Source organism: Larimichthys crocea, chromosome I, assembly GCF_000972845.2.
Source record: "Larimichthys crocea isolate SSNF chromosome I, L_crocea_2.0, whole genome shotgun sequence".
NCBI classification, from domain to species: Eukaryota; Metazoa; Chordata; class Actinopteri; family Sciaenidae; genus Larimichthys; species Larimichthys crocea.
This window is the reverse complement of record NC_040011.1, coordinates 14720552-14737522: the sequence shown is the minus strand read 5'-3', so window position 1 is coordinate 14737522 and position 16971 is coordinate 14720552. Positions and strand designations below refer to the sequence as shown.

At 40.0% G+C, this 16971-nt stretch overlaps 1 protein-coding gene across 9 annotated transcripts in view; it reads right to left on the bottom strand.

Annotated features, from left to right (window-relative positions):
* The window catches only part of itpr1b (inositol 1,4,5-trisphosphate receptor, type 1b), an 82754-nt gene that overhangs the window by 57303 nt on the left and 8480 nt on the right, over positions 1 to 16971 (bottom strand). For 5 of the 9 annotated variants that reach the window (XM_019267298.2, XM_019267301.2, XM_019267299.2 and 2 more), the window contains exons 4-30: positions 14234 to 14349; positions 13473 to 13559; positions 12453 to 12611; positions 10714 to 10812; positions 10508 to 10591; positions 10183 to 10329; positions 9867 to 9971; positions 9645 to 9689; positions 9510 to 9539; positions 8792 to 8946; positions 5041 to 5140; positions 4809 to 4969; positions 4501 to 4642; positions 4251 to 4409; positions 3993 to 4165; positions 3428 to 3547; positions 3157 to 3348; positions 2592 to 2843; positions 2198 to 2339; positions 1948 to 2101; positions 1592 to 1785; positions 1365 to 1503; positions 1064 to 1118; positions 797 to 962; positions 519 to 686; positions 289 to 360; positions 66 to 203 (exon numbers count right to left, since the gene is read on the bottom strand). In XM_019267298.2, coding sequence (XP_019122843.1) covers positions 66 to 203; positions 289 to 360; positions 519 to 686; positions 797 to 962; positions 1064 to 1118; positions 1365 to 1503; positions 1592 to 1785; positions 1948 to 2101; positions 2198 to 2339; positions 2592 to 2843; positions 3157 to 3348; positions 3428 to 3547; positions 3993 to 4165; positions 4251 to 4409; positions 4501 to 4642; positions 4809 to 4969; positions 5041 to 5140; positions 8792 to 8946; positions 9510 to 9539; positions 9645 to 9689; positions 9867 to 9971; positions 10183 to 10329; positions 10508 to 10591; positions 10714 to 10812; positions 12453 to 12611; positions 13473 to 13559; positions 14234 to 14349 — 3554 coding nt within the window. The remainder of the gene's footprint in view (positions 1 to 65; positions 204 to 288; positions 361 to 518; positions 687 to 796; positions 963 to 1063; positions 1119 to 1364; positions 1504 to 1591; positions 1786 to 1947; positions 2102 to 2197; positions 2340 to 2591; positions 2844 to 3156; positions 3349 to 3427; positions 3548 to 3992; positions 4166 to 4250; positions 4410 to 4500; positions 4643 to 4808; positions 4970 to 5040; positions 5141 to 8791; positions 8947 to 9509; positions 9540 to 9644; positions 9690 to 9866; positions 9972 to 10182; positions 10330 to 10507; positions 10592 to 10713; positions 10813 to 12452; positions 12612 to 13472; positions 13560 to 14233; positions 14350 to 16971) is intronic. The other 4 variants (XM_027273414.1, XM_027273613.1, XM_027273657.1 and 1 more) reach the window with 3 other exon arrangements.

Here is a 16971-nt window from a genome sequence, read left to right as displayed (position 1 = left end):
CATTACATTAATGTGGAACTAAAAATGTGTAAGAGCTATGCAGAGATTCAGTTGCAGTGTCGCACCTTCTCATAGGGGATCTGTAGGAGCTCCAGCACCACACTGTGGGCTCCCATGTTCCTCAGCAGCCTCTGCTGCTGTTTCTTACTTTTCTTCCCTGAGCTGCCCTCCTGGACGCACAGCTTACTAAGACGCAGCAGGATCTGAACAAACACAGCAGGAGAAGTTTAAGCACAGGTACCAGATCACAAACGTAAAAATACAATATTGAAAAATAAAAGAGCAAACCTCTTTTACAACTCTGTAGTTGTAACTGCTGGTGCTTTCTGTCTTCTTCTTGTCTGAACCAGGTGAGTCTCCCTGTAAAGTACAGAGCAATAGGGAGAAGAAGTCATTTGAATCTTAGCATTAGCATTACTATTAAGACGAATATAATAAATATTGAGGCATGTTAGCCTTTTAATGAACTTTCTTTCTTTATCAGATGTTTTATATTTTCAAGTTCTCGTACACTGTACCTTCTTTTTGCTGTCAGACTCTGAAGGTCCATCTCCATCATTGCCATCTTCTCCTTGTCTCTTATAAACCCACAGTTCAGACTTCTCCACAATAGAACGCAGCTGGTCCAGATCTGACTTGATCTGCTTATAGTTATCCACATCCTGACTGGTCACCAGCAGTTGGACCTAAATGTATGGGGAAGAGTGTGATTCGCGTTAACCTAAACTCTTGAACTAACCCAGATGTGTGCATGATCAGATATTAAAGTGAAATAATAGAAAGTGGAAAGGCCTACTTGTTTGAAAGCCATGAGGACTTCCTGCCTCTGACTAAAGTGTCTGAAGAGCAGGGGAAGTGCTCCAGACACGAGAGGAGGGTAATCATGCATGGTAAGGTGCAGCAGGACCCTTAGAAAGGTACGGCCTCCGTGGTCGTCCAGGTCTAGTGGAGTGTTCTCTTCACTAAGGTATTAATTCAAGGTAATTGGAACAGAAATTACACAAACCTTTTCTTGTTTTATCTTGCTTCAGAAAAGTTAAAGAAATAGTGAACTATGAGTTACCTTCCTCCAAAAATCCCCTCTGCCTGTTCTTCAATATTCTCAAAGTCCAGGTTTCCTGTAGTTATTTAAATAAATCAACTGATTTCAACTTTTATGAGACAAAATAATAACATTTACTTTAAGGGTTTAATTCAGGCTTTATGATAGACCATAGAAGACATTTTGATTTAGCAGGAAAAGTAAAGTGTACATGACAGAGAGCCACAATACCAAGAAACAGGAAGTAGCTCACCTAAATGTCACCTAAAACTGTGACAATCCACAATGAAAAAAGGTCTATTAAAACAAAGTGGCATCATACCTGGCATCTGACCTGTGACATTATTGGTTCCATTTTGAGTCGCGGTGTTGTCTGCTTGTGGGTTGTTCTCATCAAACTCACTTTTGAAAATACACAGCAGGCAGGAGATCCTGTAGTCTAGCCGTACATTCAAAATGAACTAAAGGAAGAGACAAAAAGTTACATTACAAACTGTAAAAAAAATAAATATTTGCCATAAAGAAAGAAACAGCTTCCTGATGTCTTACCTGAAGAATCTCTATGATCTTGAGCTTCGTGTCCATGACCATGATGTCTTCTCTCTCTGGTTCAGTCTGTGTCTTAACCACATCACCCTCTGGCTGATGAGTTGGCGTGGTGGGCAACAGGCCGCCTCCTCGCAGCACTACCTGGGTCATCAGCTCCCCAACTCCATGAATGGACTTCATCACATTACTGCCAGCTTCAGTGCATGCAGAAACAGACCGATAAAAACATTAAAACGTGTGGAAGTTTGTTTGGCTGCTGTTACTTATCCTGTCTCCAACAAAAAAAAGATAATAAAGGAAAGCATTCTTCCCTGATGTACAGTAATGCGAGTTAAGCATGAGGAGCTGGTGCTTACCTTTGTTTTCCTCTCCCTTCTCCATCTTGTTGATAGGGTAAATGGTGCTGACATGGACACAGTCTAAAATGCTCAGTAAGATCTTTGTCAGCCGCAGCAGGTCGCTAAAGTTGTAGAAACCAAAGTATATGAGGTTCCTTGCCAGGTTCACTACCTACGGACAAGAAAAAGCCAAACGATGACTTATAACTTAATGAAACCAACGTGACTTCTCATTTGTTCATCTTACCATCCCCAAAGAGAGACCTACCTCAAAGGTTAGCTTGTTTTTCTCCTTGTCAGAGAAGGGGATGTTCTGTGACACTACCTCTCTCAGGTAGTTCTCCACAAAATCCATAGTGAGGCAGAACCGCTCTTTGATCTCATCTCTGGTGGTTCCGTCATTGTCGTAGCTGTAAAATGAACAGAGAACCTTTGGAATCTAAGAGATGTCGTGATGTCTTAGGAACAGCAATACAATTCAATGAACCCATTTATGACTAACGACTATATTTAGTATGTTAAGGAAAACCCTCATTGGATTGTTTTTGGGATACAAGCATTTCTGTATCATACTATATTTAGCTGTTGTTAGTCACCAGGAGTTCCTTATTTTGTCCCACAGGAACACGATTAGTTTAAAAGTATTAATGAGACAAACTCACTCGTCAATAGTGATCTTAGAGGGAATCTCAGACCAAAGACGGGCATATTTGACAGGTGTGACCTGCTCCTGAGGGTCACGGTCTACATGCATGTGCAACATCAGGCGGCAGAAGGACGCCCGCAAGTCAAAGGGCAGGTCCTCATCAGACATACAGCGCAGGATCAAATCCACATCCAGCTGACCAGAGATCTTATTGATGGCCAGGTACTGACGGTCCAGACACATCCGGGCGAAAAGGTTCAGCTGGCACCTGTGAGGAAGTATTATTCAAATTGAGAATTATTTAGAGTTGTGTCTATCAAGATTTAAGTTGTCATCATTTTTGAATGTTAGTTTCTGCCTGTGTGGTGTTATTGTTTTTAGCAGTTAAATATCTAACCATGAAAGCAGAACATCATAGTTTTTCAAGAATATTTCAAAACTACACTTGAATGGGAAATTGCACGTTTATGCATGTATGAACTGATTCTACTGCACTGTATCTTACAAACATCTCTTCAGATTCATGTTAAAATCAGTCAGTGCAGATAAATTACCGGTATGTATAATCAAAGACATCTCACCTGTAGTAGCTGACCACCTCCTGGTCCTCCTTCTGGCCCTCCTTTGCATCCTGGGCCAGCTCCCGGATGCTCTTACTTCGGATCTCCTTACAGTTGTCTTTCCAGAACAGCCAGACCTCCTCTTCATCTTCTGCCTCCACTGGACTCTCTCCATTTGACGCTGTCTCAATCTCGAACCTCGACAGGACCAATCTGGTGAACAGCACAAATATTATTTCTAAGTGGTCATTTCAGCTTTACAAAACAACAAATAATCAAGAAAAGAGCTAACTTTGTTTCGATGAGAATGTCAGCATTGGTAGGGTCCAGTACTGCATTGCAGATGAGCTCCTGTGTCACAGGGATGGACTTCTGCATGGACACGCAGAGATCTGAGAGGTAGTCCAGAAACCTGGGGACACATTACAATATATTACATTTGGGAAGTTAAGATATATAAACAAGGTCAATTTCAGATTATACTAGAGGGGTACGTCAGGAAGTACACAAAGTTAAACTACAAATGCTTTTCTTTGCTCCCACTCTCTCAGTTCTCTAACAGTGAGGGCGTCCTTTGTCCAAACTACTGGATCAGCCTGATTCACGTATCATTAACAACATCTGACAAGGACTTGAACACAACACAAACACACACTCTCAGCAAATTACCTGCTGCGCCAAGGTCATGCACAAGCAGTTCCACTCATACTTCTCTGCATATATTTGAATACATTTACATAAATTTACATTCCTCAGCAGCTGTTATACAAACAAATCTGACCCAAACTGGCCACAGTAATTTCTTCTATGCCAGTTTATGATACCAGCAAGGGCCTGTCCCTTCCTGTGGGCCTCACCTCGGCTCCCGGTTCTTCCTCACTAGAGTGACAAATGTGTCTATCTCAGCAGCAGTGATATGCTTCTCCAGCAGCTTCCGGTTGTTGTGGAGCAGAGCGGTTATTGTGTCTTCTGCCAGCACATCGTATCCTATCTGCTTCTGCATGAAGCGGAACTGTTTGGCTATATATTCCTGTAAAGAGAAGAAATAAGGAGGATGATTATCCGAAAGAAAAGGTCCTATGCAGGGTCAAGGTGGGGTTGCTGTGACCACTTACTTGGTTCTTCCTGTAATCCTGCTGGGAGTGGCGTAACACTCTGTAGCAAAGCCTGCAAATATGTCTAAAAGGAGCGTGGCGCTGGTCTCCAAGCTCCTCCAGTCGTAGCATGGGACCATCACCGCTGTCTGTGAAAGGGGCCTGGAGAAGTTTGAAAATCTGAAATGGAAATGAATATTGGAAATGAATATCCAATAATGTAGTTAATCATGAACTTCAATTCCTACAGTCACTGAGGCATGAGACCAACCTGCTTCAGGATATTCTGCTCTCTCATGAGTTTCTGTCTCTCTCTGTTGGGTTTGTTACCCTTAATCTCCAAAACATCCTGCCCACTGTTGGGGATGTCCACCACAAAAAAAACTAGATCTTCCAGGAGCTTGGTCACAAACCTGAAGAGTGTACATGTGTGAATGTACAAGTCAAACACAAACAATAAACTGTATTACAGGCTGAATTAAATCTACATTATTTATAGATCTGGGTTTCCTTCCAGTACACTATATACATAACACATAATAATGTAAAAGTCTGCAGTTGATATTTGTCCCCACATACCTTCTTTCATTTTGTGTAATGGTGCCCTTTTCAAGCTTGCCAGCGATGGATGCCAACACTTTACTTGCATCATTGGCAAAGTCTAAATCACGTACTTCTGCTGGTGGCACTGGTACAATGGCAAATGCTTCCTTGTCCTCCTTCACTGCTGATGTTCCAATCTGGGAAAAAAAAATGTTTTTAGTTTATATGTTCAGAAAACTTCAGTCTGACCTAGCCATCAGCTACTCACCCGTAACATAACGGGTTTCTCCTCCTCTTTGTCAATAGGGTTGTTGGTGCTGTGAACCCATGTGTTGGTGCACAAGTGCCTTAGCCTCACATAGGAGCTCCTAAAAGTAACAGAGGAACAGAAGATTAAAAAAAAATAAGTCTCAGTGCTTTGAAAATCTCTGGTCCTGTCATAGTGTCCTTTTGGGGGTTTCCATGTTGGACTATTGGTGGTCCTTGTGAGACACAGTGTTTCTTATCAGAGCATTGTTTAACAGGCTCATCATTGTAGAGTTTACTTAAGATATTTCCGTATCTAATTCATGCAACAGAATGATAAACTCTTTTCATTGTATACATACCTTGAACTTTCCTCTAGAGCCACCCTCATACCAAAGTATAAACCGGGCACACGAGATATCTCACAGTCTATTGGAACATTTGCAGAGACATCTGATAAGCACATTCATGTTCTTTAGGGAATACAACTTTAGAGGTTAGTGATATCATGGCTTTTTCTACAGCACCACACTCAGGACAAATTAATATGCATAAATTTAAACAAGGGTTGGAACAAATGAACTATACATTGATCAGAACGGTGGATTACAGCTGAGACATTTGTCGTACACTCTTTCTCTCCCACATTATTTTGGTGTCTGTCTGTCTACCATGACCTTTCAAAAAAGACAATATGTCAACAATGACAAACAAATATTACTATAGCACCTTTCAACAAAGCAGCTTTGTTAAAATCTTCATTGAGACAATAGTATTTGTTTAACGTCCGGGTCCATTAAACCAGCTGCTGGTCTTCAAAAAGAAATGCCGACTTTACACCCGTGTGCGTGTGTGTGGGTCTCAAAGGTCAGCAGCTATGAACCTTGACACAATCGACGGTATTTATAGAGTACCACGAAGACATATAAGTAAGAGTGATGGCATGACATAAGGTTGTCTACTTGTCTCCACCTAGTGGCTTAAACAGACTTGCTAGTAACCAACTTCTTAACCTTCACTTGATACTTGACAGGTTTTTTCATCATGTTCAAGTTACAGTCTATTTACATACATGAGGGGGACCAAATATTATAACACTCATAAAAGATGGCAAAATGATCATAAATCAATAACTCTGAAGCAGTGCCAACAAAATTACTGAAGAAGATTATGAACAACATAAAACAGGATTTGTTTTTGCATTAGACAGGTGCACCTAATAAAGTAGTAAGTCGGTGTATACAGTATATATGTATCCTAGCTACTGAGAAGCATCAAGCAGGCAATATTATGTAAACAAACTTGAGGGGAAGGCATGGAAGAGACTGCGTACAATGTGTGTGGCATTACAGATTAGCCTATAGTAACCTGTACAGTATCACCTCTCCCATTAAGTGCTAAACCTTCACACATAGTAAAGTCTGAACCAACCACGTCTTTCATACCTGCTGCGCATGTTAATGAGTAGGTGTGTGTGTGCATGTGAGTAAATTGTCAGGCCTTGAGCACAGACAGCAGTCCGTAGTCATATACTTGGCAGGCATTACGTAAACGCCTACTGACACTAACAGGCTTACCTCTGTGTACCGGTTCTCTCAGGCATTAATTAGTCCCTTGGCTAAAGTTTGAGGGACAGGGTTATTTCAGGTAGGAGTGGGAGGCGCTAGCAGAAGTTGCCTGCAGCATGCAGGCACGCACCTGACGATGTGACACAATGGAGGCTTTGATTTGAGGTGGAGAGTCTCTGTTTTTATCTGATGTGCAGTGACAAGGACAAATGTACTGTTGTAATTTTAGAGGTAAACATTCCCTCTTACACAATACTCTCAGCATGAACAGAGGAACAAAACAGTCTTATTACACATGTACAGTAAACAATAAACAATAGTAACAGTACATAACATAGTAAATAAAATAGCACAGAATTGTTATACTAACTAAAAATTAAAATGAGTATGGCTCATTTCAAACTAACCTGGAAGTAAAGAGCAGATTGCCTGATAAAACGTTTATCTGCCACGTGTGTGTGTGTGTGTGTGTGTGTGTGTGTGTGTGTGTGTGTGTGTGTGTGTGTGTGTGAGAGAATGCATGTGCAGTGTGCAACATCAAGCTTGTGGTTTTAGCTCAGACACATAACAAAGTGTCTAACATGGCACTTTGAAATGTTTTTGGAAATGTGCTTTTCTCTTGTGCCCACTGTCCATGCCTACTCTCAGCCTGATTACAATGGGTTCCTGTTTCATGCAATGGTGGGACTTTCCTTGCTCTCCTTGGCCAGTATCATGCCATCCAAAATCCGACTAGTACACACACAGACACACACACACACACAGACACACACGTGTCAATGGTTATTTGACTTCCCACTTCAGTGGCTCGATATCATATGATAGATAAAAAGAATAATAAACAAACTGAAGTGAGTGCACGCTGGGCAAAGTCTGCATAGGAGCCCAAACCGTGCCCAATGAAAAGCCACAGATGAAAATCTACTTTTAATCCTGAATAAAGGAAACCATAAATTAAAAAAAAGATGTTGCATAACCACACTGTTCCTGACAATGTTGTCTTTATCTACCGCTATCTGTGCTCTTCTTCAACCAAACACAGAAGACTATGCAACAACCTCTCATTTAAATGTCAAATCAAAGTAACCAAACAGCTGGTAAGCCAGATATACTAATAATAATAATAATGGTCTTTTGTCCATAGTTACAAATCCAAACAAACCCTCTCAGAAACTTTCTTCTTAGTAATGCTCCGAATTCCCCTCCAACTCAGAACATGACTCAAATCTTTAAAACTGCCACAGTTTGATTCATTGTAGTCTTGACATCACTGTGGTTCTTTTGATAAGACAGTGTGTGAAGGTGGGATATTTGTCAAACTGCCCATATTTTCCAACATCCCTAATGTTATTTTCTGTTTCCATTACAGGGCAGAAACATGTTCCCCCCCGAGGGGTCTTTCACATCATCTGCGTCTGCAGCAGTCTCAGACATGTTTGTACACTGATGCCGTCAGTATTTAGCAGCCTTTAGCAGGTTTCCATACATAAACCAGCATTTTTTTTCACTCTGTAGTTGTATTTCGGTTATGTTGTTTGTATTACTGGATGCCCTGAAGTCATGCTTCACCTCTGTGATAGCTGGATGTTGTGTACATTTGAAATGAATTTAGGCACTCACACACTCATAATCCCGTTTCCAAGAAAAAGTTGCCACACTGTGTAAAATATAAATAGAAACAAAATGTGATGATATGCAAAATATTGCAACACCATGAATAACTGAAGGTGGCACAAAAACAAATAATCCAATGTAGGAACTGAGACATTTGATTTTTTTTTTTTTTGCAAAATGATGTACATTTTGAATTTGATGCCAGCAACGTGTTGTTGGGACAGAGTCATGTTTCATGTTTACCACTCTGTTCAGCAGCTGGGAACCCGAATATTTTTCCATCCTTCCTTGATGTAGGAATATATTTCAAAATTTGACTCATCAGACCACACGTTTCTGGATCTAGTTTATACGATTTCCTCTTTGCACGGTAGAATTTTTTCTGTCATCTGTGGATGCAGTGATGAACTGTCCTGTCTGAGGGCCTGAAGATCACAGCAAACCAATGTTTCAACATTTGATAAGTTGTCTTTAGGCTATTTTCAATGAAATATGGGGATTATATGTTTTGCACATCATCACGTTTTGTTTCTATTTACATTTTACTCTGTAAGTACTGTATGAGTACTGTAGGTATACTGTATTTTATACCTGGGCACCATGGAGTCCCCGCCTCTCAGAGTGGTAGGGTCCAGCTCAAAGATGGAGGAGATGTCCATGCCATCAGGAACAGGGACCAAAGTGTACATGATTTTCTCCTGTGGAGCTCGCAGACGACCTCGTAAAGCTTCATTATCTGCATCCAGCTAGAGCAAGAGAACACGCAGTGAGAGGGGGAGCAAACTGCAGCGAAGCTCACAATATGTATAACTGTGATAAAGCAGGCTACAGGTCCTCAGCCGTGATGAGGTGAAGGAATATGCACGTTTTCACTTTAACCCACGTATCACCACTGAATCCGGACTCACAGATTAGCTCCCATTCTGGACTGAAGAGTTACAAAAATTAATCTAAATACACTTCAGTCGTCACTACAGATCGTTAGACCTTGTTAGCACACAGTTGAGAAGTACAAGTACATACGACACCCCTCTAAGGGTTAGTTTGATTTGTACAACACTGCCATCTAAAGGTCATTTTCAGTGAGCCTCATCTGCTGAGGCGATGACATGGTGACACCCTGTGGTAATCTACTGCTATTAAAATGAAGGCACATACAGTCCAAACAAAAAGAGTTATTGTTGATTATGGTTGCCGAAAGAGAAATTGGACAACAAAGCAGCAAAGGTGACAGTATGATGCATGTGCAGACATAACAATGATTTTTGAGCTACATCACCATAGCCAAGTAAAGATTATTTGACAGTACCTGGAAATTAAAGGGTGTAAAGTCCACCATCTAGAGCAGGAAGCGAAAAGATCCAGCACAGAATTGAACAGATTAGATCAATAGCAGTGGAGCAACCAGCGTGACGTTGCTAAGCACTCAGAGATGAAGTCTTACCGAAGACCGCTGCTCAGCACTCTCCTCCTCAAAGTCTGGATTCACCTGGGAAACACACCCGCATGTCAAACATCCTCCTTAGTATCATTCATTTAAAATTCGATCTGATTTACCGGTTTATCTCTAGACCAACCATGTCAGAGCATACTGCTGATTAACAGTGGACTGGCAGTGGGTACCGATCAATATTATAAAAAGATAAAGAAGTTGACACACACACACCTCACCCATCTCAGCAGCCAAATAACATCCTGTGGCCAAGTGTTTAAACCTGAACAGGCTGTTCCAGTAGCCTGCACCTCCCCTACATGGGTCATGATGGACCACCTGATAATGGCAGAATACATGGAAAAGAAGGCATAAATAAGTATAAAGCTACATTATTTCTGTTATCTTAGTGTTGTTATTTCTCTTGCACTTCAGCCATGTAAACAGCTCTATGCTTTCTCTCTTCCATGGCACTCTGCTGCCATGAACTGGATAGATTGTGCAGAGAGAAAGTGTTTCACTTTTATTTCAAAAACATGCTGTGGCTAACCTCTACTTCCCACAGTGCTTTGCTGCTGGTGGCAGAAGTGGCAGACTGCCGTCCAGTCGTTCTAAGAAAAACATACTGCTTCTTCCTATGGTCGTCACAAGTGAGGAACTTCTCCTGCTCTGCGTGGAATAACCGGACCACATCACCCTGCAATTACATACACACACAAATACATGCAGAGCATGTAACTGAGAAAAAGTCAAACATCTTAACAAATATGTCAATACTTTAATGTAGTTTTTATTCTCTAGCTGCACGTAAATGCACATATTTGTGAGAATTCATTACCATATTTGAAGTCAGACAAAAACACGAGTGTACCAACCCCTTTGAGTATTGTTTCCTTGTTGTCACTCCATTTCATGAACAGAACGACTTTCCAACTCGTGTTGCAATTTACAGAATTAACCTAAAGGGCAGAGAAGAGAAATTGTGAATTTTTATTATTGTTATGCAATGCAGGCTTTAAACCTAATGAAGAAAACGTGGTACCTATCTCAGGTCATATTTATTGTTAGTGTGTTCATGTACCTCATTGCATCCTGGGTTGTCAACTAGCTGGTGGCTGCTGGCATGTAGAGGCTGTCCTGCATTCACAGGATTAAGGACCACTTTATCTCCAATCACCACCTGCAGGGGCAATATAATGCAGAGAACATACAACACTCAAAAGTTGGTTTAGATGATTTAAATAAATAAAAAAATGAATCTTTTACTGTTACTCAGAAACACACAGTGACACCGTAGATCAACTAGAGTGTAAGTGTCTTTAAATAAAGATTATTGAGTAAAGGATATAGAATATGAATATAGAATCTTGAAAACAGAAACAGAAGTATGTCACATCCCAAGATATCAGGCATCACTGCAATTGCCTTTCCTCACAAGGTGACCACTGGTGACACCGGATCATGCCAGCCTCTATATAAGCACTAGGGGGAGCTGTGGACCATACTGTGTGTGAGATTGGATCAGACAGAGAATCACTCTGGTGTAGCCCTGACCCTGAGCATCAATCACTAACCACAAAGGAATATGTGTATCAATAAATAACTTTTGGTCTAACCATCAGTAACTGGTCTGTGTTTGCTTGCACCAACTTTAAAATGAACTCTACAAGAGATTACCTAACCTCTTGGTATGAGAAAATGTTTTAAACTAAATATCTCGAACTTATACAGGCTTTGTTTGTTTCAGTCCAGACTGGATCAACTAATGTTCATGTAAGAAAGATGATGATAACCAATTTCATCTATCTTTTATATTCTCTCTTTCCACTGTCATTGACCAAGAAAAACTGGAGTTGGTCATCGACCCATGCATTACCTGTCCCAATTGCTCCATGTGGATTATTAAAGTGCAACTTAATAAGAAAATTAGCCATCTATCAGTCTCAGCCACTAGCAGGTGATCAGCAAAGGTTCATGTGCCTATAGCTCCATATCTTACATTCTCAAAAACTATACTACTACTAAGATTGTACTCCTATAGCATCGTTGAATTTGTTGGAGTGAGAGTTGCTTTTTTTCCAAGTAATAATGAATGCTGCAGAACATCAGAATATCATCTCTTTTTATCTATGCGTTTGTCTTTTCCATTTGCATTGTGGGTAATCTAGTCACCACCTAGACCACTGATGGTTTAATCATGCTACAGTAGTTGCAGCTAGTGTAGCCTCAAGCAGAGCCAACTAGAGAGGCGTGCTAAGCTCACTTCTTTTTAACTTCACTTGAAGTGATTTGTGCAGGTCCCTCTGGAGCCACTAAAGGTTTTCTACAAAATGTAGAAAATATATTGATTAATAATTGTTTTTCCTTTCATCTGCACAAACATCTTGTAAATATGGTCTAGATCCTTTTAGGTATCCAACATTATCTATGTAACTGATCCAGCATTATGAAAGTAAACCATCCTGGTGGTAAAAGATTATTTGGGGCTTTCCATAATTGAAATGTTCGGAGTGGTTGTTTTACATTCTTGTTGTTTGCCTTGGGCAGGTTATAATAAAATGCGTCTCAAAATCACCAAAGCACCAACAATAACTCACAAACATAGCCTGATAACTATCAGTTTGCGTGTAGTTCCTCATAACTTGAAGCCAAACTAAACAGAAAGACGGAGGAGCTTGAACTGCTGCTGAGATTGTGCTAACTGTCTATCTATGTTTTGTTCTGTGCTATAAAAACAAGCTAAATGTGAGTCCATGTGACTTCCATTGTGGAAAGTCATGTAGCATAATTAACTTGCATCCCACACCCCGCTCTACCCACACTGTCTCCCAGGGATCGCAGCTTGTAGAAAGGCTGGATGTAGAACCAGGATCCCTCATTTCCTGCTGAGTCCAGAGTCACTCTCATGGCATTCTTCTCCAACAGTGCAGGTAGGCGCTTGTTCACCGTCAAGTATTTATTGCTTTTCAAGTGCAGCAACTGTCGGCAAAACAAGAAACGTTACATGGTTACAATACACGTGGCTACCATCAATGACATCATGCAAACAGTGGAAAGAATGACAGAAGCTGGAACAAAAATGGAAATATGTCACCGTCTGGACCCAAGGGATCACTTCACTGAAAATAAACAGAGCGGGAACTGTTTGGTGTCTTTATTTCCTCTCAAAATGATTTAAGCATTTAAAATCTCTTATCCTTAAATGCTTCACATGACCTCTGTTACTTCAGCCACTTAATCAACGGTTCCCAGACCTGTCAGAAATAATCTATTATCGACTAAACTGGAATCATAAGCTCTGCAGATTTTTGGGGCCTAGAGACGACTTAACTGAATGCCCAACTTAATCCTACAATGTGATATTTGGTGTTAGAACCAGTGAGTTTGCAGAGTGTATCCAATGACACTTTGACACACACTGTCTGTATTAAACAGTGTATTATATGAAACACAGTTAAAGTATGTTTAATGTTTTGTACAAATTTGAGTGTGCAGATGATTTTCTCCATTGACCAAAACATGTTTAAAATGACTTGCTGACAAACAAAGAAGTAATTGACGCTTACTGGATTACTTTGCATCTAGGACACCTTACACTCTATGTACTGTCTCTGTTGTGTACATTGCACATGGAGCAGGAATGCATAACCATTCTTGGCTTCAGATGATCTCTTACATGTGTGCAAACCATACCTGGGCAATGAGCAAAGCAAGATAACACATTACAACAGACAACTTTATAGGACACCTTTGTGCTGTGGCAATTATTTAAAACTCTTCTGATTAAAACAGAATTAGAGTCTATATATACAGCGTTATCTCATTGGTTTCTGAACGCACCTGAATTACATTTCCATACTGGATGACTGTTCCCAGCAGCTTGCGGTTCTCAGACTCATTCTGCTTCTTCTCCAGGTCAGCAGCATGCTTAAACAAAGAGCAAAGAGAAGAGATGCTAAAGGAAATATACCCTGTAAAGAGTTATACGACATACATATTTCACATCGATACAAGACTCAAGCTTTATGTTACAAGTTGATCCTAAACTATTATCTTAAGGTAGCCTTTTCTGATTATTAAGTAGACCAATGACCTCATATTTCATATAATATTCAATAAATAACAATAACAGCACTGATAAACTTCTCTCTTAATGACCAGAGGTGAGGTTTCTTGATATTTCTAGAAACCTTTTTCCCAATTCTGTCTGTATTATGTATGTTTTATTTTTACCGGTGTCTTTATTGACAAATTCAGTGTATTATTCTCTTTGATGGGGAGGCTGTTCAGCAAACTGAAGGCTCTGTGAATATAGCTCATGTTCGAGGCTTCACTGTGTCTTTATCCTGTGAGTTTAGATCTTTGTTTTAATAATCTGAACTTTAAAAATAACAATGTCTTCTACACAGAAATGAATTAAATGCCTATATAAAGACCTACAGTATGTATTTTTTTTAATCTTTAAAATCCAGAAGGGTTTGTGATCCCCCAAAGAAGCTTTGGTGACACCTAGTGGGGTCAGGACCTCACTGCAATAATCCTTTATTTTGACTATGACAAAAGTCGGAGAGCAGACAAATGAAGGTGAAGAGGAAACATACATGGAGTTTGTTGAGGAGGACTGTGTCAGTGGTGCTGTTGCCTCCAGGTTTTGCTGCCTTCCAGAACTGTTTCTGTGCTGAGTATCTGTTCATAGGACACAGTCTGAAAAGACAGTCTGAGGAAAGACAAGAAGAGAAGTAAAGAGCCAAACTTCAACATACAGTCTGTTTTTTTTCACCAGATATCAAATTGCCTGATGTCATCTTAAAGAGGTGTAACTCAAAATACAATTGGTACACTGGTAATATTAGAATTAGTATTTAGCACATATTATTAATAACAGTAATGCAATGAGAACTTGTGTAACTATGAGGCTAAATAAAGTGTATATTCAAGTAGTATATGTGATTCAGTTTGACAGCTACCAACTGGACAGAGCATATTTTTTCTCATAAATGATTGAATTAATATTTTATTATATAAATAACAAAACACATTTGGTACCAAATTAATGGAGATAATAGAACTTTAAAGATGATAACATCTTTAATGAAGTTTGGCATCAACAAGACTTTGTGGATTAGCCGGGACAACTACTGGGTCACCTTATTGCACTGTTGATGCTTTCAGACATCCCACCCACAGTCAGTCCAAACCTCCTGCCAAAACTTCACACCACATCTCGCACATACATGTTTTAACAATGGAGACTCAGTCAAGACATGAAGTCTTCCTGGTTTACTTGCTCAACTGTCCAGCAAGAATGTATGCTGTTACGCAATAATGGCAGACTGGTACATGTTATATACATAATATATATGCACATTTGCATATGTACCCTCTGATTGAACTGGGAGGAAACTATACAGGGAACGTTATTACTAAAAATCCCTGCACATGATAAGGTATGGCAGTATGATCGCATGCTAACTAGTACAGGGGACCTGATGAACTATAGCCCAGATAAAAATAATGTCAGGGTCTCCAGGGATTAGCCATCATGGGGCACAGGGTGGAGGAAAGGAAGCCAAGGACCAATAAGGAAAATGGGGCACTGGGAGAACATCTGTCTGCCAGGGATGAGCTATTGGGGGTTATGGAGAAAAGAAGAAAATAGGCTGGGAAGTAGGTGAATTTCATGGCAGGGCAGGGGAGTATTTAGCAGAGGGTACGATTACAGCACAGTGCAGGTTAATTCATGTATCTGTTACAACTCACACAATTAAACATACAGCACTGTTTGTAACTATCGTGGGAGTTGTCTTCACTGTTAAACAACCACCATTACTGATGAAATTCTACTGTATCTGACATGAATCAGGCAGAAACTGTTCCTGACTTTCTCTTCCTCACTCTCTGATATATCCAAAGTATCCTGTGTTTATCCAAAAGATGCAAAAAACATACCATAAAACACACTTCAACCGGATTAAAATTACAGATTGATCTGGATTTGGGCATTGTTGGAAACATTTGCGGAGATATGTGATTGTAGGCTGTCAAGGTTTGACTTTGACTCGAGAAAGACAGTTGAAAGATTTGTAGTTGTAGCCGATCATCTTGGATTCACAGCAGTTATAACAGAAAGAAATAAGAAAAAATCATTTCATATTTCCATCACCATAATCCACGTTTCCACTGTATAACTTCATAGTCATATTTTAACAACATTATGTTGCTTCCATGTTAATGCTCATGCGTGAACCTCTCAAGTTCAAACTGGTTGGCTATTTTGCACACGTAAGACCACCTCCTGCTCTTTCATTGGTCACAACCACTCTACTCTGTCTCCCTCAGTCACCAGCTGCTGACTGTAGTTTATACTTCCTCTGTGAAACAAAAACATAAAAAAGAAGTGAATCTTTCATTGTGTAAATAAAAATCTTAATCTAAATTAGCCTTGTGACAGCTACTTTTTTGCATACATTAAAAAAATTCATATCATCCTGATAAACTTCAACCTCCAGGTTTCTGCTGCTAACACAGCACTGAAACATTTAACCCTCACAGCACTCCTGCAACACTCAAAAAGATACAGCACATATGTAGTCTGATACACAGCAGCATGCGATCAGCCTGTATTTGAATAAACACACACACACAGGAGCCACTGACATGAGAGAGACCTGCTCCCAGTCATCAAATATGATGACCACAAACACCACCTGTTGCATAGGGTGGTTCGCTCAGAGCAATTTTCTGTTTCCCATTTACCATAACCCAAAACATCGTTATTTCATAACTTGGCAATGAGACTCAGCAATCACCTATGTCTGCTAAAGGAGGTATTTTGGGGAGTTTGAGGGACTGAGACTGGAGAGTGTTGTATGCTGTACAGATGGTAAAGCCCCCTGAGGCAAATTGTGATTTGTTATATTGGGCTATAGACATACAATTACCAATTCTGAACACTAACTTTACTCACAAATCTGCAATTTAAGTGTACATGTCTAAATGTGCTATAATGTGGAAACAGTTTGGAATGGAAACTACATTTTGAATATTTAGAGTTGCATATCTGACAAAGTCTACTTGTATGACATATAGGGGTCAATACTATGTTTCGTTTAAACAGGGTTAGTGTGCTGTAACTGCTGTTTTGTGGAGTTAAACCAGAGCTTTGAATATGATTTGAATAGCTCAGTTAGAAACGTGCAAGTGAAATGGCAAAGCAGCGCCTTGTTTAAATCCATAGCACACTGGCACATATCTCCTGTTCATCTATAGAATTCTTCCTGGTACAAAAACTGGTATATATAGTAGGCCTTTTGTGTAAAAGATAATCAAAATTATGACC